The sequence below is a fragment of the Megalobrama amblycephala genome, linkage group LG12, assembly GCF_018812025.1.
Source record: "Megalobrama amblycephala isolate DHTTF-2021 linkage group LG12, ASM1881202v1, whole genome shotgun sequence".
Taxonomy (NCBI): Eukaryota; Metazoa; Chordata; class Actinopteri; order Cypriniformes; family Xenocyprididae; genus Megalobrama; species Megalobrama amblycephala.
The window spans coordinates 20,020,226-20,047,892 of record NC_063055.1 but is presented as its reverse complement, the minus strand read 5'-3'; the positions used below and the strand labels follow the sequence as shown (position 1 = coordinate 20,047,892).

General features: G+C 38.8%; 2 protein-coding genes across 4 annotated transcripts in view; one reads left to right on the top strand and one right to left on the bottom strand.

Moving 5' to 3' along the window:
- Positions 1-399: 399 nt before the first annotated feature.
- On the bottom strand, positions 400-6,207 carry nkain5 (sodium/potassium transporting ATPase interacting 5). 2 transcript variants are annotated; one of them, XM_048209508.1, is made up of 6 exons: positions 5,932-6,207; positions 3,415-3,552; positions 1,684-1,764; positions 1,220-1,417; positions 836-900; positions 400-702 (listed from the first exon to the last, which is right to left on the bottom strand). In XM_048209508.1, exons 1-6 carry the CDS (start codon positions 5,983-5,985, stop codon positions 693-695), a joined length of 546 nt encoding a protein of 181 aa, XP_048065465.1. In that variant the 5' UTR covers positions 5,986-6,207; the 3' UTR covers positions 400-692. The 2 variants fall into 2 exon arrangements, with proteins under 2 accessions (XP_048065465.1, XP_048065463.1); XM_048209506.1 differs by having other exon boundaries at positions 840-900; positions 5,932-6,205.
- A 2,658-nt stretch (positions 6,208-8,865) lies between these two features.
- The window catches only part of si:dkey-70p6.1 (uncharacterized protein LOC570575 homolog), a 28,398-nt gene continuing 9,596 nt past the window's right edge, over positions 8,866-27,667 (top strand). For both annotated transcript variants that reach the window (XM_048209505.1, XM_048209504.1), the window contains exons 1-2: positions 8,866-9,273; positions 24,114-24,341. In XM_048209505.1, the coding sequence (XP_048065462.1) occupies positions 24,208-24,341 (134 nt within the window). In that variant the 5' untranslated portion in view covers positions 8,866-9,273; positions 24,114-24,207. The remainder of the gene's footprint in view (positions 9,274-24,113; positions 24,342-27,667) is intronic.

Here is a 27,667-nt window from a genome sequence, read left to right as displayed (position 1 = left end):
AATGTTCTACAGAAATAGCACCTCCTGAAAAGAAAATAAAGGTGTAAGCATAAAAGCTTGCGAGGTTAATGGCTGTATCCTTTGGCTTTTGGATGGACAGCTATACAGATGCCTTGTGACTCGAGGCTTGCTTCTTGTAGTTCAACACCTTTGTAAGTGCAGCGTTTGGGTGCATCAATCTTATTTTCTTAATTTTTGTGTATTATTATGTGTGGCGACCAGGGCGGGCGAGAGCCGTGAGGGAACGGCGCGAGGCCGGTGGCGCGAGTGTTAATGAGCTTCACCTGGGAGGCGCACCGGCCTTGAGTCCCTCACGGAGGAGCTCCGGGAGCATAAAAGGAGGAGCGACTACAGTGAAGGACGAGAGAGGACCAGGCCTGGACTTTATGTTATGTTTTATTATGTTTGTGTGGCCGGCAGACGTCCGCGAGGGTCTGCCGGCATTACTTTCGTTTTGTTCTTTGTTTATTTCTAATTAAAGTTTTGTTGAATGTTCGCCGGTTCCCGCCTCCTTCTTCCCGTATTGACGAACTTCGTTACATTATGTTTATACATATATAAATAATTTAAAATCCATCTGATCTGGTTTCTGTTTTCACTAATTCCGAGAATGCTTGAAGTCCTTTTCTGCTATCTCTTTCCCCTTACAATGTTCCGTCTCTCTCGGGATGTTGACATCTGGACACTGTCACTTATACAAATCTGAAAAGTAATACAATACAGATACAAAATTAGATTCACATGACACAACAATATCAGTTGTTTAGGAAGATGAATAAGCGAAACAATCAAAAATGATTTAATACACTTTTAAAGGGTAAAATAATGGATTTACAAACATGTGTCTTCCTCTTCATTGAAGATGCTGACGATGTAGCAGGCAAATACAAATCCCAGGGCCTACGTACAAACAAACAAAGCAACAGATTAAGTCGCATACAAATCTATTTTTTTAATGAGTATTTGTGAGTTTTTGTATATGAATGTATCACAGAAACTTAAAGCTTAAGTATGAAGTGTTCATATTAAAACTGAGGTAATTTTTAGTAGGTTTGAATGTAATTTTGTAGGTTATCAAAAACTTATGTCTGACACAACAGCATTGCTTCAACCAAAGGAAGATTGGGTGGAATGTACCAGAAACCTGTTTGAAAACAATCATTATTTCTGCACAATTCAGCTTTAATAGACAATGACTTAATCAGTTTTAGGTTCTTACAGAAATGAACAGTTGCAGGGCGCTGTGCATAACCTCGATGTACTGATACTCTAACAAGCAGCTCAGTTCAGAGACCAGAGCAGGACTGTCCAAATGCTGCCATCTAGTGGTCTGGAGGTTTCTGTTCTCACAGCCCGGGCCATTGTTCTTCCACCATGAACGGTGAGATGAAAGTCCCAGTGACAGATAATCACTGTCCTATAAAAGGCAGCACAGAACAGAAATGCCTTAACACTTTGAATTTCAGTTTCATGGCTTTGTTTCAACATTATTGACTTTGATGCTGTAGTACTGAGGAACCATATTGTTTAAGTTTAAAATTTTGTTTAATCCCATTCATCTTTGGTTTGTAAGCCTATACTATAGAGATGATATCATTTCATACCAATGGCATGAATGTATGTGAACTTGATCTAGCACTAGAATGACCCATATGAGCATCTCCATTTAAATAGGCTCTTTACCTTTGAAAGCCCTCCGAGGTCTAGATAAAGGCAACAGATAAAGATATTCCAAGTCACCCAAAACACAGTCCAGACTATATACTAAAAGAAAAGGAAAGAACACATAATGGTAATCAGAGACATTAAAATTATGGAACTGCATATGATTGTAAACAGCACAAAAAAAAAAAAAAAAGTGTATCTGTGTAAATAACTCAATTATCAGGCTTTACACTAAACTATTTGAGTGGGTATGATTTAATGTTTTTGAAAGTTCCTTATGCTCACAAAGGCTGCATTTATTTAATCAAAATACAATAAAAACAGTAACATTGTGAAATATTATTACAATTAACAGTAATTATTACAATTAACTGTAATTAATTAAAATTACTGCTTTCTATTTTCATATAGAAATCCTTCAGAAATCATTCTAAAAAGCTGATTTGTACATAAACATTTGTCATAATATTTCAAATTCAAATTTCCTGATAATTCACTCACTCCCATATCATCAAAGATGTTCATGTCTTTCTTTCTTCAGTCAAAAAGAAATGAAGGTTTTTGATGAAAACATTCCAGGATTTTTCTTCATATAGTGGACTTCAATGGAGCCCAAACGGTTGAAGATCAAAATTACAGTTTCAGTGCAGCTTCAAAGCGTTCTACACGATTCCAGATGAGAAATAAGGGTCTTATCTAGAGAAACCATCACTCATTTTCTAAAAAAAACAAATGATATACGTTTTAACAATAAATGCTCATCTTGAACTAACTCTCTTCTTCTTCTCTATTAGAATTCCGGCAGTGTAGACACTGCTAAGTGTATTACTGCCCTCCACAGGTCAAAGTTTGAACTAATTTTTATATACTTGCACTAGCATATTGTATATCACAATTTAGTTCAAACTTTGACCTGAGGAGGGCAGTAATACACTTAGCAGCGTCTACACTGCTGGAATTCAAATAGAGAAGAAGAAGAGAGCTAGTTCAAGATGAGCTTTTATGGTTAAAACATATAGAATTTTTATTTATTTTTTTAGAAAATGAACAATGGTTTCTTTAGATAAGACCCTTATTTCTCGTCTGGGATCACTGTAAACTGTAATTTTGACCTTCAACCGTTTGGGCTCCATTGAAGTCCACTATATGGAGAATAATCCTGGAATGTTTTAATTAAAAACCTTAATTTCTTTTCGACTGAAGAAAGGAAGACATGAACATCTTGGATGATATGGGGGTGAGTAAATTATCAGGAAATTTTAATTTGAAAGTGAACCAATCTTTTAATGTTGAAAACAGTTGTGCTGCTAAATGTTTTTTTTTTTCTGGAATCTGGGATACATTTTTTCAGGATTCTTTGATGAATAAAAAGATCAACAGCCTGAAACAGAAATCTTTTGTAACATTCTAAACATTTTTACTGTCATTTTTGATTAATTTAATGCATCCTTGCTGAATAAAAGCATTCATATCTTTCAAAAAAAAAAAAACTTACTGAATTAATTTTTGATAAAATATTATTTCAATTAAATTAATCATATTAATTTATGCAATTAATAAATTATTTGAGTTTAATAAATTAATGCAAGTATTATTTGTAATGTTATAATACATAATATCAGTATTTTATAAACAATATTTATATTATTACAATTATTGTTGTTTTTACAAAACAAGTTTTATTAACTGAAAAGTTATAACGGTTCTAAAGTTATAAAAAAAAAAAATTGAGGTAAATACAGTACTCACCAAAACTACATAACGGGGCTTATACTGAACTGTCCCAAACAAGCCCAATATCACCACAATGACGTGCAGGAAGTTGACAAGGATGGGCGCCCACTGGTAACCTAGAAAATCAAACACCTGTCTCTCCACAGCAGTGATCTAGAGAGAGAAAGACAAAGTATTATATGAACAAGATCTCCACACACTGTAGAAACAATAACAACACCAGCTACTTTGCATCTACACGACTAAAAAACACTGTCACGCTGCCCCAAATACAATAATGATGGAGACCCCATCTCGCTTTCCCAGAGACACACAATCAAAACCCCCACCTCTGTTTTTCCACATACTGGCTTTTTACTCAGGGTTGCCAGGGTAACAGAGCCAATGGGGTACAAAGCTTGTGACAGAGAAATAGAAAGTGAGAGGCGGAGAAAGACAAAAGGAGGGGGAAAGGTTGAGTGAGAGGAGATGAGGGCTCTCCTTGGAGGTCAGAGGCTCAGTGAAGGGAGATGTATGATTCAGAAGGGAGGAGCTGGGTGTGGGGGATGCTGCTCCTTTCATAAAGCTTCACTGCAGCAGTCATAAACCCTCTCTCTCTCTTCCAATAACCACCCATCCCCCATACAATCTCTCTCTGTATGCCATACTGCTGCTGTGTACCAGCTGTTCTCAGAGGTTTCACTTCAAATCATCCATTTGTAGCATGTCTTCACCACAGTCCCCATCCACTGTGTTCCAGCACGAGCTGTGCCGACTTTAACCAGCCAAACATAAAAACGTAAAACTGTGAGATGTTTTACAGATACAGATGAGCTATCCCCTCTTGGTAATAGACATCTGCATTCAAATCCATTTATAGTCTCAGACCATACAGTGTGTATCAATCCTGGTAAATCTAATTGATAAACGTGAACTGTGTCCAACTCATTTGAAATATTTAAAGGAAATATGAAACCACCATTACACAGCAACAGTGGCAGAACCTGTTGATGAAGGATGAATGTTCAGTCAAGACTTACAGTTGCCAAATGTTACACAAAATCGGACATGGTATTGCAGACCTCTCTTTTTCTATTCACTGGCTGTAATAGGTGTGAAACAGTGAACTGAATTCCTTAAACCAATTAAACCATACAGCTGTTTTATTTCTTGAGCCAACCTGAGATCAAATGTGTACAACTGTAAAGACTAATAACTGCATGCCTCTGTTCTGTGCTGTCTCACCGAATCTTCATCATTTAATAAATGACAGTATTTTTTTAAATAATGGCTGAGCCACTGAGATTATAGTTGAAATATTATGTCATACCAGATAGTTAAAAGTACTATATATATATATATATATATATATATATATATATATATATATATATAGAGAGAGAGAGAGATAGATAGATAGATAGATAGATAGATAGATAGATAGATAGATATAGATATTCTCACTCACTCACTCACACAGGCAATAGGAAAAAAAGGACTGGTTAGGAAAGACAGTAAAGCTAAGGTTAAACCAAAGCTAAAAGCCATAGAAAGGTTAAGCAGAATAACAGCAGGGATGTAGGTCACTGTCTCTGCTGGTGTTCAGACCACAAGTGCAACAACTGAAGTGAGATAACACAACAAGTAGAATCCAATATATCACTTTATGTGAGAGGAGAAAATGAACTCACACCACTGAAAGAACATATGCAATCAATGAGTAGTGATAAGGATAAATATGCAGTAAAACACAGTTAAAATGCGTGCACACGCAACATTTTCTCTGTATCACACAATGCACAGTTTGACTCTAATGTAAAAAATCTGCAGTTTAAATGAGTTGATCATAATCTATGCTGGTTGTATGAGTTCTACGGCAGGGACAAATGGATAGGTGGACGGATGATGGATACTTTATAAATCCTTTGAGAGAAATTGTGGTGCAATAGCAGCAAAACAAGTCAATGATACACAGGACAGTGTAACACATATTACAATAAATACTGAAATGAGAAAAAAATAAAATGTTTAAATATAATCAAAGATATAAATACACAAAAATGTGTAGGCTGTACAATAAACACAATATACTGCACACTAATCATTTTGTGTATGATATATTATAAACATGTATTGTAAATTTTGATGTAGTCTGTGCCATTTCACAATACTACTATATGCTAATTATTATTTACAATAGTCCCATAACTGTCCAAACGTGTTTATGAACAGTATATTCTGATGTAAAGAAAGACTTCCAACATATAGCCTACACAAAAGTGTATGTACATTTATAGGCTATGTCTGTATACTAGGCTAATTATAAATGAAAAACTACGGTTATGTGTGGCTCGAAACTTGAGTTCTTTCAAACAAAAGACAATTTAAAAGACTGCAGGCTTTAAGGCGTGATGTTCATAAACTAGTCTCAAAGTTAATATCAAAACGTCAAATTTCAAAAACAGTGTTTTTATATCACACAGATTAAATAATTGGGATACAAAACTGCAACGAGCAGATGCTTGTTTTTACCACAATTCTCAACGCACTTACCAGTTGAAGAGCGCAGAAGAACATCAACATGCACCTCCCCGAGCAGCACCCCATCTTCACTATTCTCTCCGGTATAAACGTCAACTCAAAATGATAAATAAAACAGATGCATTTTTTAAGATCCTTTACTCGAGGTATATTTCAGTATGCTTCCCTTACAATGGGCTGTGATCATAGCTGTACATAGCGCATAGGGTTAAAAACGGAGTATGAAGCAGTAGGCGGGGGGACAGAGGGTGAGATCGGGGTAAATAAAATGGGGTGGGTCCTTAAATATAACAGCCACCACCTTCTAGTGCTTTGTTGAGAGGGAGCGGCAGGTGGAGCACTTGCGGCTGGAAGAGTTGGAAACTGATCAATTTATGCACCTTCATTTTTAATCTGACTACCTTTTAAACGACTGATTTGTTTTGAGTAAGCTCCTCGGTTATGCCTATACTGCTATAGGCGCTGAAAACTCGCTGAAAAACATCTTAAACCATCTTAAGCTGAGGTTGGTCTTTTATCTGGTTTGAGCACTATTTAATCTTTCTTCCCAGCTAAACCAGCAGAGCACTTGCTGGCTAGACTGGGAGACCAGCTTAGATCAGGTAAGACCAGCAAACCAGGCTGGTTTAAAGGTGGCGGCAGCTAATATTGAAGTTGCAGCTTACATATACACCAGCATAAGGATTGTTTTGCATGCTGGGACCAGCATGAGATGCTGGTTTACTGGTCCCCAGCATTGAAAGCTGGAGTGCTGGTGAACCAGCAACACCAGCTCAGTTTTGCTTGAGAATAGCTTGACAGTGACCAGCAAGACCTGCACCAGCTCTAGCCAGCACAAACCAGTCTGAACCAACAAGGAATTCATGCTGGATTATGCTGATTAGTTAATAACTACAATGGGGTAAAACTCAGGAAGGTTACGGTTGTCCAAGCTGCTCATTTCCGTTCAATGTAAAGGAATGGTCACCATGGTGGTCAGGCAGAATTTTCAAGGTAAGATTTCAGTGAGTAATGAATGACATGCATTTCAGCCTGTTCCTCACATTATGTTCTATTAACAAAGTTCAGGAGGAACATGTTCAAATTGCCTATCCAATCAGTATGAGAGGAGGCCTGTAATATATATATAGACCATGGCAGTCCACCAACGTTTACCATCCAACCTGACAGAACTGGAGAGGATCTGCAAGGAGGAATGGCAGAGGATCCCCAAATCCAGGTGTGAAAAACTTGTTGCATCTTTCCCAAAAAGACTCATGGCTGTATTACCCCCTGTGAAGGGTCTGAATACTTAGGACCATGTGATATTTCAGTTTTTCTTTTTTAATAAATCTGTAAAAATGTCAACAATTCTGTGTTTTTCTGTCAATATGGGGTGCTGTGTGTACTTTAGTGAGGAAAAAAATGAACTTAAATGATTTTAGCAAATGGCTGCAATATAACAGAGTGAAAAATTTAAGGGGGTCTGAATACTTTCTGTACCCACTGTATATATATATATATATATATATATATATATATATATACATATATTACTCACTTTCACTCACTATGTTTCTATAAATTAGCCGACTCACTCACAGTTTTCTGTATCCCTCCACCACCGCAACTCCTCACATTCACCTGGTTACATCCTAACCAGAGATATGTGGGGAGTACTCTGGGTTCGGGCCAAATTCTGATCTTGGAGCCCTCCCCTCAGACAGCACGCCAAATATGCATACTTTTTACTGATTATTTGTAAGTGTAAACTTGTGAAATAATTGTTAAATGAGTTCAGAAGACATATAATGGCACATAATGTTCTTGATCCACTTTCATTCTATGGAAGAGAGTAGCTTGGACATTCTACTTCTGGACTTCTCGCGTTGTGTTCCATGGAAAAATGTCGTATAGATTTGTAACAACAATGAAGACAGAATTTCGTTGCATTCCTTTACTTACCTTAGCAAACACTGAAAAAGACAACCTCAGACAAACAAACCAACGAACATCCTATGCACTATATGCAGTTATGTTTGTGTTTATGGATTTCTAAGTCTGTTTTGTTTTTTAGATAAAGTAATTAAGATGTCAGCCCTGAGGTTGTATTTTTCATAATTTGGACGCCCCCCTACTTGACTAACCCCTGCAGTGCCCAGCCATGTTCAGCACATATCACCCACCTGAACACAGCTGCCTGCTGCAGTGAGTATGCTTACTGGCACGGTCCGTAGCCCCACAGATGGGTGATTAACAGCATGGTGCAGGGGTTTAGGTTTGTGTGTCTCAGTATGTGCTGATAAACAAATTTACTATCTTTAGAGAGAGAGCTGTGTTAGATTGGTGGGTTGGCACTTAGAACATGTTTGTGAATCTTTGCTCCGCTTTTGAGCCCATTAAGTCTCTGTGTTTGTGTATAGATTCTTGTTATCTGTAGGCTGTAACATGAAGGTTTGTAGGTTGATTAAATGTTCCTGTCGTGCAAAATAAACTAACATTAAATTAATAATTTCTACAGCAAGGTGAGTCTTTTTCTGCATCAATGGTTCCGTGAAGAACTTTTTTCTTTCAATTGTTCTTTATAGCGATAAAGGGTTCTTTAGATCATTAAAATGTTCTTCACACTAAGAAAAAATTGTAATTTTAGGAGCAGTTCACTGAAATGTTCTTCGGGACTGCAGAAATGGTTATTCTATGGCATCGCTGTGAAAACTCCCTTCTGGAACATTTATTTGTATGAGTGTGTTGACTATATTGGTCAAGCTCAAGTCACTGTAAAAATGTGCATTTATTCTATAATTACTTTTAAATTGTCATGTATAGCAAAAAACGGGCCATATGAAGTACTTTTAAAGTGTCATTAATGATAGTGAATATGGTAATCATTATATGTATAAACAGTACTTTGTGTACTTTTCAACCACTGGCTGTCATTCCCAAACTGGCCGCGCAGTGGCGCAAAACGCGAGCTCCAAATGCCAATGGAGTGGGCACCGCGCTGTCATATGGTACTGTCGCCGATGCTCGAGACAGGATTGAGGCTTGAGGAGGCTCAACAACAGAGGCAGCCGTGACGTGGTCTTGATATCACAACCGAACCTCGACTTGGAATAACCCAGCTGTGCGTTAACACCTTTCGCCTTGTGAGCGACGCGGCATGCAGGGGAACAATGGGAATGGTCAGAGGTTGCGCTGAGGACGCCAGATGCCATACCGCACACATGTCCTCCCTAACATACGAATCCAGGCTCAACGCAGGTTATTGATTATGCTTGCGGGATCCGACCGGGAGCCAGACGTTTCAGCAGCAGCAGAGAGAGTGCAGCGAGGTGGATGCTGCGCGGCGACGCGCCCCCTGAATCCCTAAACTGAGTAAGTATCTTCAGCAGCATCTGTATACGGCTCTCATTGGCATGCACTTCTGCCTACGTGCTGACCATACAACGGAACCCTGTATTAAACGCATATCACAATGTATAGCATGATCATTTGCTGATGGATGTTGGAGGAATACGCGTCCGGTTTACGTGATATTAATGACTCGCATCATGTAAGTCAGAAGACACGTGTGCAACAGCTTCAGTGTAGCCGCATTACCCTTTGTGATTCGACGCTTAATTAAACGATTTATAAGCAGGTTGTGGCACACTCTCTCACTCAGCGGAAACCAGCAGTTCAGCACTGCTCGGTATCATATTAATACCGTGAATTATGGAATCAATTAAGAGAGCAGCGACATAGACGCTCATTTATTTGTTTCCCCTCAATTAAAAGGGATTTCGATGGAAACCTCTTGCCGTCTGCTGTGGGAGCTGGCCTCGAGGACGCGCCTGCACTGCGCGTGCATTTCCACTTTGATCTTGTGAGATTATTTCCTGAGTGCATCAGTGATTGGCGGGACAATACCCACGGGAGCAACGAATTACCCGTGCTGAATAAGAGGTCGACCGCTGCGGGTCATAACATATCATGCTTTCGCGCTACATATCATATATGTGATCCGGGAAAACAATGGTGTTGCATAGTAGGCTATACTGTCATACTTGACATATAGCCTACAGCGGTATTTCAGTTGTAACAGCTGACGTTTTAAAATTCATATAGGGCAAATCGAAATCAAAAATGTATTTTGCTAACCTGTTGTGTCTGAATAAACCGCCGCAGTAAAAGCCGACTGATCTCCTGTCTGCAAAAAAAAAAAAAAAAGGTGCACAAGCCTACTATGATGATGTGTAATTTGGGCACGAGACGAACTTGAGGCGGCACGCGCACTGGTTTATTGTCGACCGTGCCAGATAAAATGCAAAAGTATATAGACTTAAAGGATTAGTCCACTTTTAAATAAAATTTTCCTGATAATTTACTCACCCCCATGTCATCCAAAATGTCCATGTCTTTCTTTTGTCAGTCGAAAAGAAATGAAGGTTTTTGAGGAAAACAAATAATAATCTGAATAATTACAGAATTATTCTCCTTAGTGGACTTCAATGGCCTCCAGACGGTTGAAGGTCGAAATTACAGTTTCAGTGCAGCTTCAAAGGGCTTTAAACGATAACAGACGAGGAATAAGGGTCTTATGTAGCAAAACGGTCAGTCATTTTCTAAAAAAATACAACTGTATATGCTTTATAAACACAAATGATCACCTTGCACTTACTTCCGTTTTCCGCATTCTTAAAAACGCTTACGCTGTATGTCCTACGCCTTTCCTATTCTACGTACAGAACGAACGCGGCACCAGTTTAGTTTTTTTCCGTAAGTAGAATAGAGAAGGCATAGGACATACAACGTAAGCTTTTGAAGAATGCGGAAAGAGGAAGCACGTGCAAGGCGATCATTTGTGTTTATAAAGCATATACAGTTGTATTTTTTTTGAAAATTACCAATCGTTTCGCTAGATAAGACCCTTATTCCTCGTCTGGTATCGTTTAAAGCCCTCTGAAGCAGCACTGAAACTGTAATTTTGACCTTCAACCGTCTGGAGGCCATTGAAGTCCACTAAGGAGAATAATCCTGGAATGTTTTCATCAAAAACCTTAATTTCTTTTCGACTGAAGAAAGAAAGACATGAACATCTTGGATGACATGGGGGTGAGTAAATTAGGAAAAAATCAGGAAAAAAAAAATCAGGAAAATTTGATTTAAAAGTGGACTAATCCTTTAACGGAACACTAATGACTTAAAACTAGTTTCTATTTAGTTTGTGAATTAATATTTTAGGTGAACGAATTGTTTACCCTTACATCCATCTACTGACTCATTTTGTTAGTGTCGTTTCTTTAGCGCGTACTAGCCAACAGCATTCAAGAGCGATGTGTGAAGGAGCATATCATTGGTTGAACGCCTCCTATACTGAACGAGTTGCTCGGTTGGAGCAGAATCTCTTTCGTGGAGGAATATCTTCATGTATGTCATTCTCGTTCAGATAACTTGTAAACACTCTTTCCGGAACCATTCAGTTATGAATATGACTTTATAACTAATTGGTTCATTGATTCACTTGAATATACATAGCATATTCGAGTGCCACCTACTGGCCTAACAATGTAATTTGCAGAAAGGGCTACAGTAGGCAACGAATCTGAATGAATCTTTTTGTGAACGATTCAGAAGAATCGAGTAATTTAAATTAATCAAATCGCCAGCACTAGTGTAGAGGGAAGGCTTGTCGATTCAGAGTGGTGATGTACCTGTCATACTTATAACAGACAGATGAAGGGTCTGTGTGTGTCATGTATGTGAGTTTGTGAGAGTGGCTGCAATGAATCAGACTGCTGGGGTCCAACTGCTCAGTCATATAAACTTCCTGTTGATCGGTGGAGACTGAAGCAGATATGATGTCCCCAACCCTGAGCATCAGAGAAAGCAAGCAGAATGTTCTGTACTGTCCGATCAACGAAAGAAAAATCCCACATTGGCTCATGTGATACGGTGTAATGTCTGGAGTCAGGAGGGGTAAAGAACGGATTCCTTGTTAAGATTGTGTAAAGAAATTTTTGTCTAAAGAGACAAGGAGACTGCACTTGTTTGACAACCCTAAGTGTAATATACAGGTGATGCACAGCAAAATTTAAATGATTTAAATGATGTTGATTGCAACATGACATCAGTATTCAGAGTATTTTTAAACCCTCTAGGATTAAAATAATTTCTCTTAGCTGTGTTTATTGGTGAATAGTGAACTTGGTCATGACAGAGAAACCAGACCAGGTTGGCCAACTATCTTTTTTTAATCAAGAACATTGAAGTCTTCTGTTCGAGAAACCTTTTACGTGAATCACACGCCTTGTTTTGTCACATCTGAAATGTGTTTCCACTGTACTCAATTTCCTGAACCTCTTGTTTATCCTGAGGTGGCCTACTAGGTGAACAGAGCCTTCCGATTTTGAGAGAACCATCAGAGATTTGCTGTAGGTGTGTGACGGTGTGATAAGGCCCCGCAGGCAGACATCCATTAAACTTGAGGCTCTGCTGAAGATACTGTGAACTGCAGAGGAGTTCCTTCTCTCAGCCTTATCGTGGAGCAGATGAGTGGTCATAGCTGCTCACAGGAGGAAACATACACACACCCTGTATCTGTCCTTGAACATATGTGTTTGTGTCTGTGGGCATATTTGTGTGTTCGTGTCTGTGTTTTTTATTTTAGACCTGCAATATCTGCCACAAGAGCATTTGGAATATGATTGCATGAAAATACAGGAAATCCAATTAATTTGCTCCACCTATAGTTACATATTGAGTCCAGATTTTGTAGGTGAATGTTTGCTGACTTAGTTTGACTGTGAAGGTCATGTGGAAGATACCCTTTCTGATCCAACCAGAATGATTCACAGCTGCTAGCAAAACTATATGTCCATAATCTTTTAGCGAGAGGTCAGAAGGTCTTTGTTTCCTTCAAACATAGGTCATGAGGGCAGGAATCTCTTGTGACCTTAAAATCTGGTATTTGTAGTCACTGTGTTTTGGTCTGTTCACAGTTTAGCACTGGAGGCTGTTCATGACACCAGTAATTTGTTTACATTGTTTTCCCCCCATTATACTAATGTACAGAACAGATTTTAAAATGGCAGATGAAATTTAAATAAAAAAATAATTACCATATTGTTATTTGTCACATGTAGTTCTGTTTTGGTTTCATTTTCTCTGTTCTGTTTTGCCTGTGTTTCTTTTGCCAGTTTGTTTCCATGGTAATTGATTGAGTTTGCACGTGTTCATAAGTTACGTTAATCATCTCCTGTCATATAAGGCCTTAGTTCTCTCTAGTTCTTTGTCCTGTATCATCAATGTTAGTTTGGTTGTTATCTCTTGAGTTTCCCATGGATTTATCATTAAAGACCATTAAATGTTTATTCCTCTGAATCTCCTGCATCGTGCGATCTATACAGCCAATGCGAGACAGAATACAGGACCCTCATCCCAGCAAACACTGGTCCAACAGCAAAACAGCAAAAATTTTTAACCATGGCGGGACGTGTCGGAGGGACGTCTTTTCAAAGATCATTAAATGTCCAAATGTTTGCTGGGATATTGAGTATATTTTAAAATTTAAAACATGGACTTACCAGCAGTGAACCTCCTCCTCCACCCAGAACAAAGGCCGTTGTTGGAGTATTTGTGCTGGATGTTCCAGCACGGAGGGGTTTCATGTACAGCTTGCGACCCAGAGAACAGCCAGCCACCATGGAGCGAATGCCAGAACCTGCCGTGAGGCACGAGTCAATGCCGGAGATTAGGGCGGAGCAAAACATCGCCCCAGAGCCAGAGCCTCGACGAATGTCTGACCAGGTGTATGAGTCGGTAAAACCGTGCGTCGCCATGGGAGTTCTCGTCAAATTCAAGGAAATGGATAGGAGCCTCACCCACACTCCCACCACAGAGGGTGAGTAGGTGAGTCCAGCGGTAGGCTGGACTCTGTGTTTTGTTGGTTTGAAGAGTTTCCCTGGTTCTCCCACCCCTGCTGGTTCTGCTCAGCCCTGAGTCTTCTGTTTCTCCAGTGGTTCCGCCCAGCCCCGGTCTCCTGCGCTCCCTATGATCCCTCCCAGGCTCCCTCACCCACCTCCTCTACAAATTCCAGCCAGTTCCGCTGCCCAGTCTCCACTGTCTCCTGTCAGCACCTTGGTTCCTCTTCCTCTACCACCCCTCTGTGTCGTGGATCCACCTTGGTCCTTAAAGCATCCAGCTCCTCCTGGACGAAGGGATCCCCTAGTTCCGTCTCCAGCCACTGATCTATTCACTCCACCTCGGCCCGTCATCCAGACTCCTCCTCCTTGGCTCCTCCCCCTTGGGTCCTCCCTTCCTCGGCTCTACCTGGGACCATCGGCCTTATAGCTCCACTGGGCTCCCTCAACCATCCGGCTCCACCTCGGTCAGACATTGCCTCGCCTGCACCATAGACTTGTGAGCCGACACTGTGCTTCGTCTCTCCACCCCTACGGCTCTGTCTGGCTCCGCTCACCCTCTGGCTCTACCTCGGCCCTCAGTTTGGTTGTTTTCTCCTGAGTTTCCCTTCGGATTTATCATTAAAGACTGTTTATTCCTCAAAATCTCCTCCGTTGTGCGATCTATACAGCCAATGCATGACTATTATTTTGAAGCTGTTTCTGCTACTTTCTACAAGTGTAATTCTTCTGATTTTCTTAAACAGTAGGATAGATGTACAAACACTCATCATGCTGGTGTTAATTTAGGCTGATAATGGCAAATGATTCCCAGTGTATGTTTGTACCTCTTCTGTTCATAGCACAAGATGCACAGTGTGAGATGCAATGTTGTTGTTAACTTAAACTATTAGTGAGTAGATTAGAGTTACAAATGGGTGTTTTGTTTATAGAGAATATAGGTGAAGTTTTAGAGGCTTGTTATACAGAGTGTTCTGAGGGGTTGCTAGGGCATCTTTAGATGGTTGCCAAGAGTTTGCATACTGCTCCAAGTCAATAGAGCTTACTCTCAAGTTTGGTCAACATATATGGCTTCTTCAATGTGAGTCAATGGAATATATTTCATCATATTTTCATCATATTCAGCTGTTAATGCCGTAGATGCAAACAGAAGCAGCAGTGCAGTTGTAACTATCAGTTCCACCAGTCATTTATACTTAGTTCTGGAATAAGTTATAATCTTAGAACAAAGCAGTTATGTAAAGGTTGCACTGAAGAGTTTGGCTTGAAGGATGTGTTTGTTTTAAACCCAAGACAAGATGACAGAGGACACCCTGTTTTACCGCTTGCTCACGAATAAATCATTTAACATCCCTCATGCTAACATGCTGCTCAGAGGAGACTTAAGGGCCATTCATGCTGAGATTTACAACAAAGCAGCAGGAAGTCATTCATTTTCAATGAGAGTTTATGATTTCTGATGACATGAAAGTCAGCGACAGAAGTTGAGAGGTCGAGTAGGAACCCCTAAAACATGTTTTTGGTTCATATATTCATATATTGTCGTCATCATTTTTGTAGTTTAATTTCCATTTATATTGTCTTATACACATTCCCTCATTCTTTTTGGTGATGTAGAACGGACAGAAAGAGAAGGAAAAGAGTGAAAAGGGGAAAAACGAGAGGGGGAGGAGGCGAGAGAGTCATGTCTCGGGGGTTTGGGGGGACGTGCCAGTTTCTCTCTGACTGAAATCTAGGGCTTCACAGTAATTAAAACATGCCATTCCCCAATCTCTCACTGTTTCTCTTTCTTCTTTCCTATTCCTGAGCTCCTTACAAACAGACACAATCCTTCTCTTTATTTCTTTGGGGAAGTAATTGACTGGAAAATAGAAGCTGGTGTCTGACATACAGATGGAGACCTGCCATCGTTAACCAATTTAGTCTTTGTTAAAGCAATGAGATTAATTTCAAATGCATGGAAATTAAAAACAGGGAACCCAAATAAAAAGTATTAATCATGTGATTGTGACCTGAAGTTCCTGAAGTTTGGACATGCTGAAGCTTCATGAAGGACTTTAGAGACCTGTAAGCTGTTGTTGTTTGATATATCTGCAATTGCAGACAATAACCACTAGGGATCAGTAGTTTAAGCATTGAACATGCTAGCATAGGTAGCCCCTGCTGGTACACTATCTGGACCAGGGGTGTCCAAACTCGTTCCTGGAGGGCCACTGTCCTGCAGAGTTTAGCTCCAACTTGCCTCAACACAACTACCTGGAAGATTCTAGTATGCCTAATTAGACACTGATTAGCTGGTTCAGGTGTGTTAATTGGGACTGGAGCTAAACTCTGCAGGACAGTGGCCCTCCAGGGATAGGATTGGACACCCCTGATCTAGACTCAATAAGCATCTTTCATCAACATATATTTTGTTAATATTTTATTATATATTTTTATATAATATGTTTTAATATATATATATATATATATAAAAGCTTGAAATAATTTTAAGAAAATAAATAATTTAAACTGTTTAGCAAATCTCAAAATGAATTTGCTGTTATGCTATGAATTTTTTCATAGTATAGATTGCACATCACTTCATTACTCAAAGAGTCTGAAAACGGTCCATTCGAAGATTCAGTCTCTCTAAACTCTCCCTTTACGTGAGCCGACTCTGCTCTGATTGGTCAGTCTGCTGTGATTGGTCTACTGCTTACAGTGCGTGTTGGAAGCGAAACAATATCTGAATTTCAGCTCCAGAGGCTTCCTCAGCATTTGATACACATTAATACGAACAGTAACGATAATTTTTTTCCGTTTTATTCCAGTTTGAGTCCTCGCCCTTTGGAAGCGCATGCAAAGTGGATTCATAGCGCTGAAAATAGCGCCTTCTCCACATGTTGTCAGCACAAACCAAACTCTTCCAGGCCTCAGCAGTGTTTGAGGGTGGGTCAAAGTAGATGTTGTTTTCAGGCAGCCAATGAAGACCACAGGCTGGCATTATGGACATTTGTTACATTGTTATGTAACAGGAAGTGAGACTGGATTTGCTGGCAACTCATTTCAGCAGATCAGAATCGATTCTTTCTTTAAGGAGAAAATATGTTTATTTGTCATGCACTTTGATCTGTAAAACTTTGCAGACCTTTTACATTCACAAACGTGAAAATTTTTTACTAAATAAATTTATACTGTAGTCAAGAAGTTGCACAAAGTCATTTACTGCAGTAATAGATCATGACTTCTGTTAGTAGCTCTCAAGACTGGAGGGCTTGTTTCATTTGTGTTTCAATTAAAATTTTGTGGTGGACTGAAAGTCTCCAATTAAGAGTGAACAGGATGTTTTCGTTTTGCTTGGTCACATTAATCAAATATGAAGTGGTAATAATTTTAAGGGGATTATCCTGGGTATCCTAAATAATTGCGCAGTATTAGCTGATTTTGCCAATTACATAGGATTTTGTCTTGCTCTAATGAGTTGGTTTTCAGAAAGGCAAATTAATCAGTCGGAGAATAAAGACAGGGACTGTGTATCAGAGACAGGCCTCTGCTTCTTCCCAAACAGTATCTGTGTAATTACACAGGAAACAAGCTCTTTACTGTTTAATTAGCCCAGCAAAGACAAGATGTAGATTTAGCCACAAACTCCTCACATTTGCCAAGTTCGACTCAGTCCAAAAAAATGTGATGGGAGCTCATCTGTTAGTCTTCTCAGTGCTATTTTTGAGAGATGGTTGTATTTGAACTTTGACACAACACATATGTGTGTGCATATATATATGTATGTGTGTGTGGACTAAAAGAGCCCTAGTTTCATGAACACCATAAGGTCCAGTCCACACCACAACTTATTCTGGCCAAGAACCACCCACGTACATTGGAGTAGGCAAACACATATTGATTATACCACAATAATAGTGCCATCTTAGGTTGGGACTAGAAAAAAATTACAGTTTTTAATTTATGGCGGTTATTAAAGGAAGTACTAAATGTAGTAAGCCATAAATCACATTGTATTGCTGCTTACGTTCTGTAGAATATGTCAAACAAACCCAAGCATTGTCATCAGAAAGGTCAGAATCTATAATACCTTTGATTGTTTAACACTGTCTAGTCTAGTCATATATGTATATAACAGCATCTGCACCTGTTGACAGTTTCAGGGACTATTTTATTCACCCAGCTCACGCTTCTCTGCATGAAACACATCATTATTTTGAGAATGACTTAACAAATCAATAGGACCAACATGTGATTCGGCCATTTGGTGGGGTGAAACACAGTCACATCAAGCTCCATCTGGCCTCAGACTAATAATGTGGTCATGACAGAACAATCACTGATGGAGCGCTTGGTTTCATCACTGTCCTCCTCTCTTTTTTTCCCTTTCCAGAAACACACAGGACAGCACACACTAGTAGCAGTTTGCAACATGAAGGATTGTTTTGTAATCGGTTAGTTATCATTTAGCAGATGCTTTATATCTTAATCACAATTAAAGTAAGCACCATGTAAATCTGAGTTTTTGTCCATGTTGTGACAGACAGGATATTATGATGAGTGTTTGGTGTCTATATTTGCTGCCTCAAGCTGGGAAGCCCCGTCCGCTGTCACATCTCATTGGTCCAAAGTTATTGGTTTGAGTCACATCGCACAGCAGTTTCATGTTCAGTGTGGACAGACAAATTGCGTGTCACTGAAAAATTCCTAGGACACAGAATTATGTGTATATCTGATTCTGAAAGGCATTATTGAGATGATTATTTTAGTAACTCTCTGGATCCTCAGGTAGTCGCATGTGATTCAGAAACCAGAAACCAAGAAAGCTCAAGTTATTAGGCTGCCACTAGCATATTCTATCATACCGTTGCAACCTAAATAAGCATCTCATGCGCAAAATTTAGAGTCACCTTGAATCATAATCAGAGTGACTTTTATTATAGTCATCAGTGTTTCAATATCCTGAGCGTCTGTTTGATTTGAGCAAATCAAATGGTGCTAAAAAAGGCCCATCTAGAGAAAAAGATTTTAGTCATTTTCATTTCTTTAATTTGATTAGGCATTTAGGATATGAGAATAATGTCACTGCCAATAAATTAATGAGATTTGAAATATGCCATGGGTGCTCTGGACAGATTTGGAGTAAAACATGTCTTATGTTATAATTAAATATTAGCAATATATGTTCTTTGCAAAAAAAAAATGTATTTAGTCAGAATACTTATGGTTACTTTTGGATAGCCATAATGGAGAAAAATCTTTTTGTTCAATGAGTGCATATATCTACCAGCAGGGGCTAATGCTTGTCTTGTTAATTAGGCAAACCTTGACCCTTTGATCTAACCAACCAAGTTAAAGGTGCCCTTGATTCAAAAATTGAATTTACCTTGGCATAGTTAAATAACAAGAGTTCTGTACATGGAAATGACATACAGTGAGTCTCAAACTCCATTGTTTCCTCCTTCTTATATAAATCTCATTTGTTTAAAAGACCTCCGAAGAACAGGCGAATCTCAACATAACACTGACTGTTACGTAACAGTCGGGGTGTACGCCCCCAATATTTGCATATGCCAGCCCATGTTCCCAACATTATGAAAGGCATTAGACAAGGGCAGGCAGTAACGTCTGGATCTGTGCACAGGTGAATCAACAGACTAGGTAAGCAAGCAATAACAACAGCGAAAAATGGCAGATGGAGCAATAATAACTGACATGATTCATGATAAGATGATATTTTTAGTGATATTTGTAAATTGTCTTTCTACATGTTTCGTTAGCATGTTGCTAATGTACTGTTAAATGTGGTTAAAGTTACCATCGTTTATAACTGTATTCACGGAGACAAGAGCTGTCGCTATTTTCATTTTTAAACAGTTGCAGTCTGTATAAGTCATAAACACATCTTCATTCTCTATAAATCTCTCCAACAGTGTAGCATTAGCCGTTAGCCACGGAGCACTATCAAACTCATTCAGAATCAAATGTAAACATTCAAATAAACACTGTACTTACACGATTAGACATGCTGCATGACGAACACTTTGTAAAGATCCATTTTGAGCACGAGCTCCGTGGGTGGAGAGCACGAGCAATTAAAGGGCCAGCAGCCCTGAATCGGCTCATTTATAATAATGCCCCAAAATAGGCAGTTGAAAAAATTAATTAAAGAAAATCTATGGGGTATTTTGAGCTGAAACTTCACAGACACATTCAGGGGACACCTTAGACTTATATTACATCTTAAAAAAAAAAAAAAAGTTCTAGGGCACCTTTAAGGTGTGGTCACATTGACAAAGTTTCAGTGAAATTTTGTGGGCAAAAGATCCATTATCTTTTGTCAGTGTATGTGTGTGTGCTATTGTTAAAGGGATAGTTCACCCAAAAATGAAAATTCTGTCATCATTTACTCACCTTCAGGTAGTTCCAAACCTGTATGAATTTCTTTGTTCTGCTGAACACAAAGGAAGATAGTTGGATGAATGTCAGTAACAAAACAGATCTCGCCCCCCATTTACTACCATTGTAGGAAAAATAAATAATATGGTAGTAAATGGTGGGTGAGATCTGTTTGGCTACTGACATTCTTCCAAATATCATCTTTTGTGTTCAGAAGAACAAGGAAATTCATTCAGATTTGGAACTACCTGAGGGTGAGCAAATGATGACAGAATTTTCAGAATTTACTATCCCTTTAACTAAAACTAAAACTATTTAAAATAATTTTTGTAAAATAAAATGATTATGTAGACATCACCTCATGTCCAAATGAAACCCACTGCACTGACAATGCGAAAACGTGCTTTTTGTTTAGCATCTTCTTTGTGTATCTTCGCATTTTACTGAAATCTCGGTATTACTTGCAGTGCCCAGTCCACTTACTGCTATCATTTACTGCTACTGTGGTTAGTTGTTGGATTATATATTAGTTTATAGCTCCAACACCAGGCGTTTGCTCCAGAGCGACAGCAGGTTTTACCTGGTTCCATTTGTCCAAACCTCATTAAGTGCAGATCATGACTGGTTTGTTTTGGTCATATTGAGTAATTTGTTTTTTTGGTGCTGTTGGGTAGACAGGGCTCCATCGGCAATCCTATCGTAATCATCATAGATATCTGGAATGTGAGAGTCTGAATGCATGCCTCAGTCTAGCACAGCGGTTTTCCTTACTGGCAGCCTTTGACAAACACTCTCTGTTTTCTGTGTATAAACAGGGAGTCAGTGATGGATCCACTCATTAATCTTCAAGCATGTTCTTTCATTGATGCATACTCAAGAGACCCATGTACAGTTTAAAAGGGGTCATAAGGAATTCAGGGGCAGCTCAGGGCAAGTATGCCTGCGTACTACACTTGTGACAATCACATTATATTAAAAAGTCTTCTTCAGGCTGTCAAAGAACAAGACAATAATCTTACAACAATCTTAGTATTGTCTCCCTCCTTTGTTGTTTCGACACACTGTTGTTTGCTTATGCACAGAGGTATTTTTAGCTCTTATCATGACACACTTTCCTTTCAAAATAATTAAAACTGGGCTAATTCTTTATCTGACAAAATCCACACACTCATGCGCTCATGCATGATGCCTGTAAGGTGCGAGTCGGAAATAGCCATAGAAATCCTTGTACTGCCACCAGCAGTACAAGTCTTCACAATGAACAATAAAGATGGGATTGTGCGTGCAAACAAAAGGTGACTGAGCGATTCAGGACTCGCTCTCCATTCAAAAGTGCTGGTCCATTGAGAAAATTTCTGATGTAATGGAGATTATTGGACAATTGGAGAAGTGTACGGAACAATGCAGTCAAGTGTGTAGACTGTATTATACATTTGTCTCACATGGGTTAATTTCAATGCATCAATTCAATGCTCTCCTGTGCAGTCATTTGCGATGTCCCCTATAGAAACAGGAAGAGTTGGAGATGTGTGTGTGTATGTACTGTGTGTGTGTGTGTATATATATATATATATATATATATATATACACAACCCAAATTCCAGAAATGTTGGGCCATTTTTTAAATTTGAATAAAATGAAAACTAAAAGACTTTCAAATCACATGAGCCAACATTTTATTCACAATAGAGCATAGATAACATAAATGTTTAAATTTTACAATTTTATGCACAAAATGAGCTCATTTCAAATTTGATGCCTGCTACAGGACTCAAAATAGTTGGGACTGGGGCATGTTTACCATGGTGTAGCATCTCCTCTTCTTTTCAAAACAGTTTGAAGATGTCTGGGAATTGAGGTTATGAGTTTCTGGAGTTTTGGTGTTGGAAATTGGTCCCATTCTTGCCTGATATAGGTTTCCAGCTGCTGAAGAGTTTGTGGTTGTCTTTTGTTTAATGATGCGCCAAATGTTCTCTATAGGTGAAAGATCTAGACTGTAGGCGCTTCTGGACCATGTTCACATATGGCTTCCTTTTTGCATGATAGAGATTTAGTTGGCATCTGCAGATGGCACGGTGGATTGTGTTTACTGACAGTGGTTTCTGGAAGTATTACTGGGCCCATGCTCTGCCTTTGTATATTAGGCAGGCCACCTCTTTACCTGTTTTTAAAACCCTTCTCAAAACCCATCTGTTTTCTTTGGCTTTTGATACCTAGCAAGTTGTCGATTTTTATGTATTTATTTGACCTATTTTGTTATTTAAATGCTTTTATTATGTGGTTATTACTTATGTTGTTTTTCTGTACAGCACTTTGGTCAACCTTGGTTGTTGTAAAGTGCTTAATAAATAAAGTTGGTATGGTATGGTATGGTATTTAGTAATGTCATTGACACAATCATGTCGATGAGTGAAGCAGTGTCGTCTGAGGGCTTGAAGACCAAAGGCATCCAATAAAGGTCTTCGGCCTTGTCCCGTTCGCACAGAGATTTCTCCAGTTTCTCTGAATCTTTTGATGATGTTATGCACTGTAGATGATGAGATTTGCAAAGCTTTTGCAATTTGACGTTGAGGACCATTGTTTTAAAGTATTCCACAATCTTTTTACGCACTCTTTCACAGATTGGAGAGCCTATGCCCATCTTTACTTCTGAGAGACTCTGCCTCTCTAAGACATCCCTTTTATAGCTTATCATGTTACAGACCTGATATCAATTAACTTAATTAGTTGCTAGATGTTCTCCCAGCTGAATCATTTTTTATATGATTAAAATGTCTTGCTTTTTCAACCATTTGTTGCCCCGTGCCAACTTTTTTGAGACCTGTAGCAAGCAATTTTATTCAAATTTAAAAAACGGCCCAACATTCTTGGAATTCGGGTTGTATATATATATATATATATATATATACGTTAGTCAACATTTGAAGTGGATCAAAACCTTTCATCAAAGTTGTCCTAAAACCTTTTTCTTAGGACAACTTAGTTCTTTTTTGATCCACTTCAAATGTGTGTGTATATATATATATATATATTCAAACTTGGCACGTTAAGATGCGCCATGTCATGTTGGACAATATTGGCATACGTTTCTACATTCGTTTCTCTCGGACTGCCAGGGGCTTCCAAAGCCTCAAGCCATGTGTCCTGACACTGTCAAATAAAGTTTAACACTTGGGCTCCTGGCAAATACAGTGCAAGCTAACCACTTTGGCCCCTGGGACCCATGGCGCATTTAGCAGTAGCTGACCACTTGGACCCCCAGGCACTGCGACACTTTCTGTGTGAGCTTATGAGGGCACTCCACTACTATTTTAGTCACTTAATATTAGTCTACCAAATCAAGTGTTTTTAAAAGCAAGCACAGCAAGGGGCCTTGCAGGACCATGAATGTACTGTCATATTCATTAGAGAGCAAAATATAGTATTTTTTGACAAAATTTTCAAGCAGAAACCACAACACTGGATCTGTTTAGAAAGGGGCTGAAGTGACATGTAAAAGCTCAGCATTTCAGCAACTGCAGTTACTTTTGCTTGTTTGTTCGCAGCAGCAAGACAGGTGATGTACCTGATGATCGTGAACCTTCGTATGAAAAATGAAAAATGCCCCCCAGTCTGAGGCAAATGACTCCAAACAAACGCTGAGTGACAGTCAGTGGGCAGAAAATGACACACTGTGGGAGAGAAGAGAGAGACCTACAGGAGATACACAGAGAGAGAAAGACAAAATAAAAGTACAAGAGTGAGACAGAGAGAGAACAAGAGAAAGTGTGGGGGAGAGTCACTCTCTGTCATTCATTCACACTCCACAGAATGGCTTCAGGGAAGGAATAAAAGAGTATGATTCATTTTTGTTATCCCTCTGATGGGTGAAAAAGGCTTGTTTTACAAAGCAAAGGAACTGATTCTAGCACCTCCACTTTTCTTTTGCAGATCTTGTGGACAGTGTTTGAGAGTGTGTGTGTGTGTGCATATGTGTGTGCGTGTGTGAGGGCGCGCGTGAAAGTGTGTGTGTTAGCACTTCCACATGGCCTCCATGCAGGACGGGGTGAACTTCTCTGCTCATCCCTACAGCAAAGTACTGCTGCTGGGGGCCATCGCCGCCGCCTCAGCCTTCGTTGTCACCATTCTCATCGTTGTGCTATGTGTGGGCTGCCAGAGGTGAGTTGCACACAAACACATATGCTCATATATAAAATGTTCTGATTTCTTATCCTCTTTGGTTGTTTGTTTAGATTCATATTCAGGGGTACTAGCTTGTTCAAACCCTTAACCCCTAAGTATAACTCGTCTTGCTTTTGTGTTGCATACATAATACCTCAAATCATGCAGCTCATTGAGTAGAAGGTTAAAAAAAAACGTGAACAACTTCCTTATAGACTTCCACTGCAGGAAGGACACCATATATTGTGACCAGATTATTATAGAGACATGGGCTAGAACACAACAGAAAGCATCTAGAAACAACCTTGCAACAACACAGAAATCACATAGCAACATGGTAACAACCACCCAGAACACTGTAGCAACCGCACAGAAACTCCCTGGCAGCTTCCTCAGAGAACCGCCTGATATTGATAGTTTGTCTCTTTTACTACCATTTAAGGTCGGTAATATTTTTAAAAATGTTTTTTAATTTAATCACAGTTTAAATAGATTATTTTCATCCTACTAAGAGAAACAACGTGAAGTTGACCATTTACATCACTGCTTTGATTTACTGTCACATAGACAAAGAACATCTGACTGTACATGAATCATTACATATCAGATCAGGCATTAGAATTAACACAGTTACCTACGTGTTGTTGCATTACCGTCGACTCCATATCGACATCACTGTTGAGTCTGTTTGCAGAGTCTGCGCCGAAATGCGATTGATTTACCAAAGAATCCACAGTGAAATGTACCGAATACACATAAATAAAGCTCAAAAATAAATAACCATATTCCTAGCATTGGGATCCTTTGAAAGGTAATGTTATTTTTAGTCATGTATTCTCTCCTTATCATCTCACTAACTCGCCAGTGTTAACGTTGCAATGATGAAGTAGGCGTTGATTTCTTCTGTGGAGGTGGCGTTTCACCTAGGCACATTCTGGGACGAGTCGTTCGCTGGGCCTGGTGTCAATAAAAGCTTTTATTGGACTAACAAGGACGTTTTCAGTTCTGAAACTTACAGGATATTCTTATATGTACAATGACCTCATATATATCGAAAGCTCAAGGAAAATTTGATTTCTCAATTCATGACCCCTTTAATCTCTTATTATTATCAATATTGAAAACAGTTGTGCTGCTAATTATTTTTGTGGAAACCTTTTTGTTCAAAATTCTTTAACCCTTTCGCACGTAAGTTTGAAATATTCTGGCTGACCCCCCAGCGTGAGTTTTTTAAGGCGACCGTTATTTAGAACGTATCACTTTATGGTTTCCATGGTGACGCGTCATTGCTTGTTATGTGACACACCGCAGCACTGTATGAATGATGATCTGCTTTCATTTAATTTTTCCTTTTTTATTCAAAATATTCACTAATTTGTTAATTATAGCATGAAATATCTAATATTCCGATTGCCAAATATGTGCAAGTGGATGAGTTTTGCTGTTTAAACACCTTTATAACGATCGCGTTAGTTGAGCCATATGAGCGATGGGCGCCACCATGTTAGATTGCGCTGCACAGAGAATCGGATCTGTTGGATTTACAACCAGTGAATTTATCCACTTCTCCCGAAATACATGAAAGTAAGTGCGCCGGTGAACTGGGGAAGAATAGAGTAAGCTTTAAAGTTACTTTCACAATGTGTATCTGATATGAATTAAACGTGTCGTCAAATTATAATGGAAAGGGTTGTTATTTCCGCTTCTATAGACATCATTGTGTATTTTACAAACTCTAAATATATTGTTTTGTTAGTACTCATGTGTATTTAAATGTCTGAAACCTAAAATAAACATTATTTGGTTGAAAACACTGCATATATGTGATATATGAAAAGCGCTGCGCGCATCCGTCTCCGGTTTAGAGCCAGCCAAAGCGCGCACGCACATTTGAATTTGGCAGTTGATCACGTGATGCGCTGAACATTCTAATCACACCGGTGTGATCGTACGCTCCTGGGGCCAAGCCAAGACTGATCACACCGGTGTGATTGTACGCGTCAAAGGGTTAATGAATAGAAAGTTCATAGCATTCATTTGATTTTTTTTTTAATGTATTTTCATTCCATAGAACCATGATTTTTTTCCAGTCCATTGCACTCAATAAATTATAACACCAGCTGATCATACCTTCTATAGCAGGCCTTACACTTACACAAAAGCTGGGTTAAAAACAACCCATGTTGTGTTGAAAATGGACAAACCCAGCAATTGTGTTAAATGTTTGCCCAACATGCTAGGCAGTTTTATTGAACTCAACAATTGTTTAAAAATTAATATATGGCTGGCTTAAAATGAACCCAAAATAGTTTGGAAATAAAAAAATCAGACACATAATTACTAGAGGCAACAATAATAATCAAAAGGTGAACATTTATTAATAAGCAATTTAATAAATGTTTATTGTTTAATTATTATTCATTCAACTTATTTATAAATGTTAATTTATTAAACATATTAATAAATGTTAATTTCCAACATATTTTTCATTAATTTTAAGCAAGCAATACAGTCATTTTTAAACAATAGTTTAGTTAAATAAAACAACCCAGCAGGTTAGGCAAACATTTAACCGCTGGGTTAAAACAACCCAATCGCTGGGTTTGTCCATTTTCAACCCAACTTGGGTTGTTTTTAACCCAACATTTTTTAGAATGTACTTTAATACAGTATTTATGAATAAGCAGAGATTGTGACCAACATGTTGACACCAGACTAGTACTCTCATTCTTGCTTATAACAGTGTGCTTTGTACTGTAAATCTTCATAACATCAATATCACAGAAAAACGTTCCTTTAATATGAAGCCACTCCCGCTGTGTGTGTGTTCCAGGATGAAAGCCAGAGATCACCTTATTCAGACTTATTCAGGCACTTATTCAGAAATGGCATTGAAGTTCACCCACGCCTTTTTCATGCGTAATGGTGGGGATGTCATTTTGACATGGCAGTGATGTTTAAACAGGAAGTGCCTGTTTTTTTTTTTTTTTTTTTTACTTTTCCATCTCTCTCTCTTGTTCCACCGATGATAGCACAGAGCACGCTGTGTGAATGCTAATGTCTCATTTTGTCAAAGCACATGATGCATCTGGTAGTGGGAGGACAAAGAAAAAGAATTAGGGGAATGAGAGATGGAGGAAAAGAAGTGAGAGAGACAAAGACAAGGGTCGAAGGAAATACAGATGAGAAATACACTGAGATCCTGGAGAAGATGTATGTATAGATAATAGGAGCTCATTTCAATATTGGACATATTTTCAGTTTTCTAGCTTAACAAGTATGAGGTATTACTATTGATAAAAATCACCTCTTCAGGTCAAGTT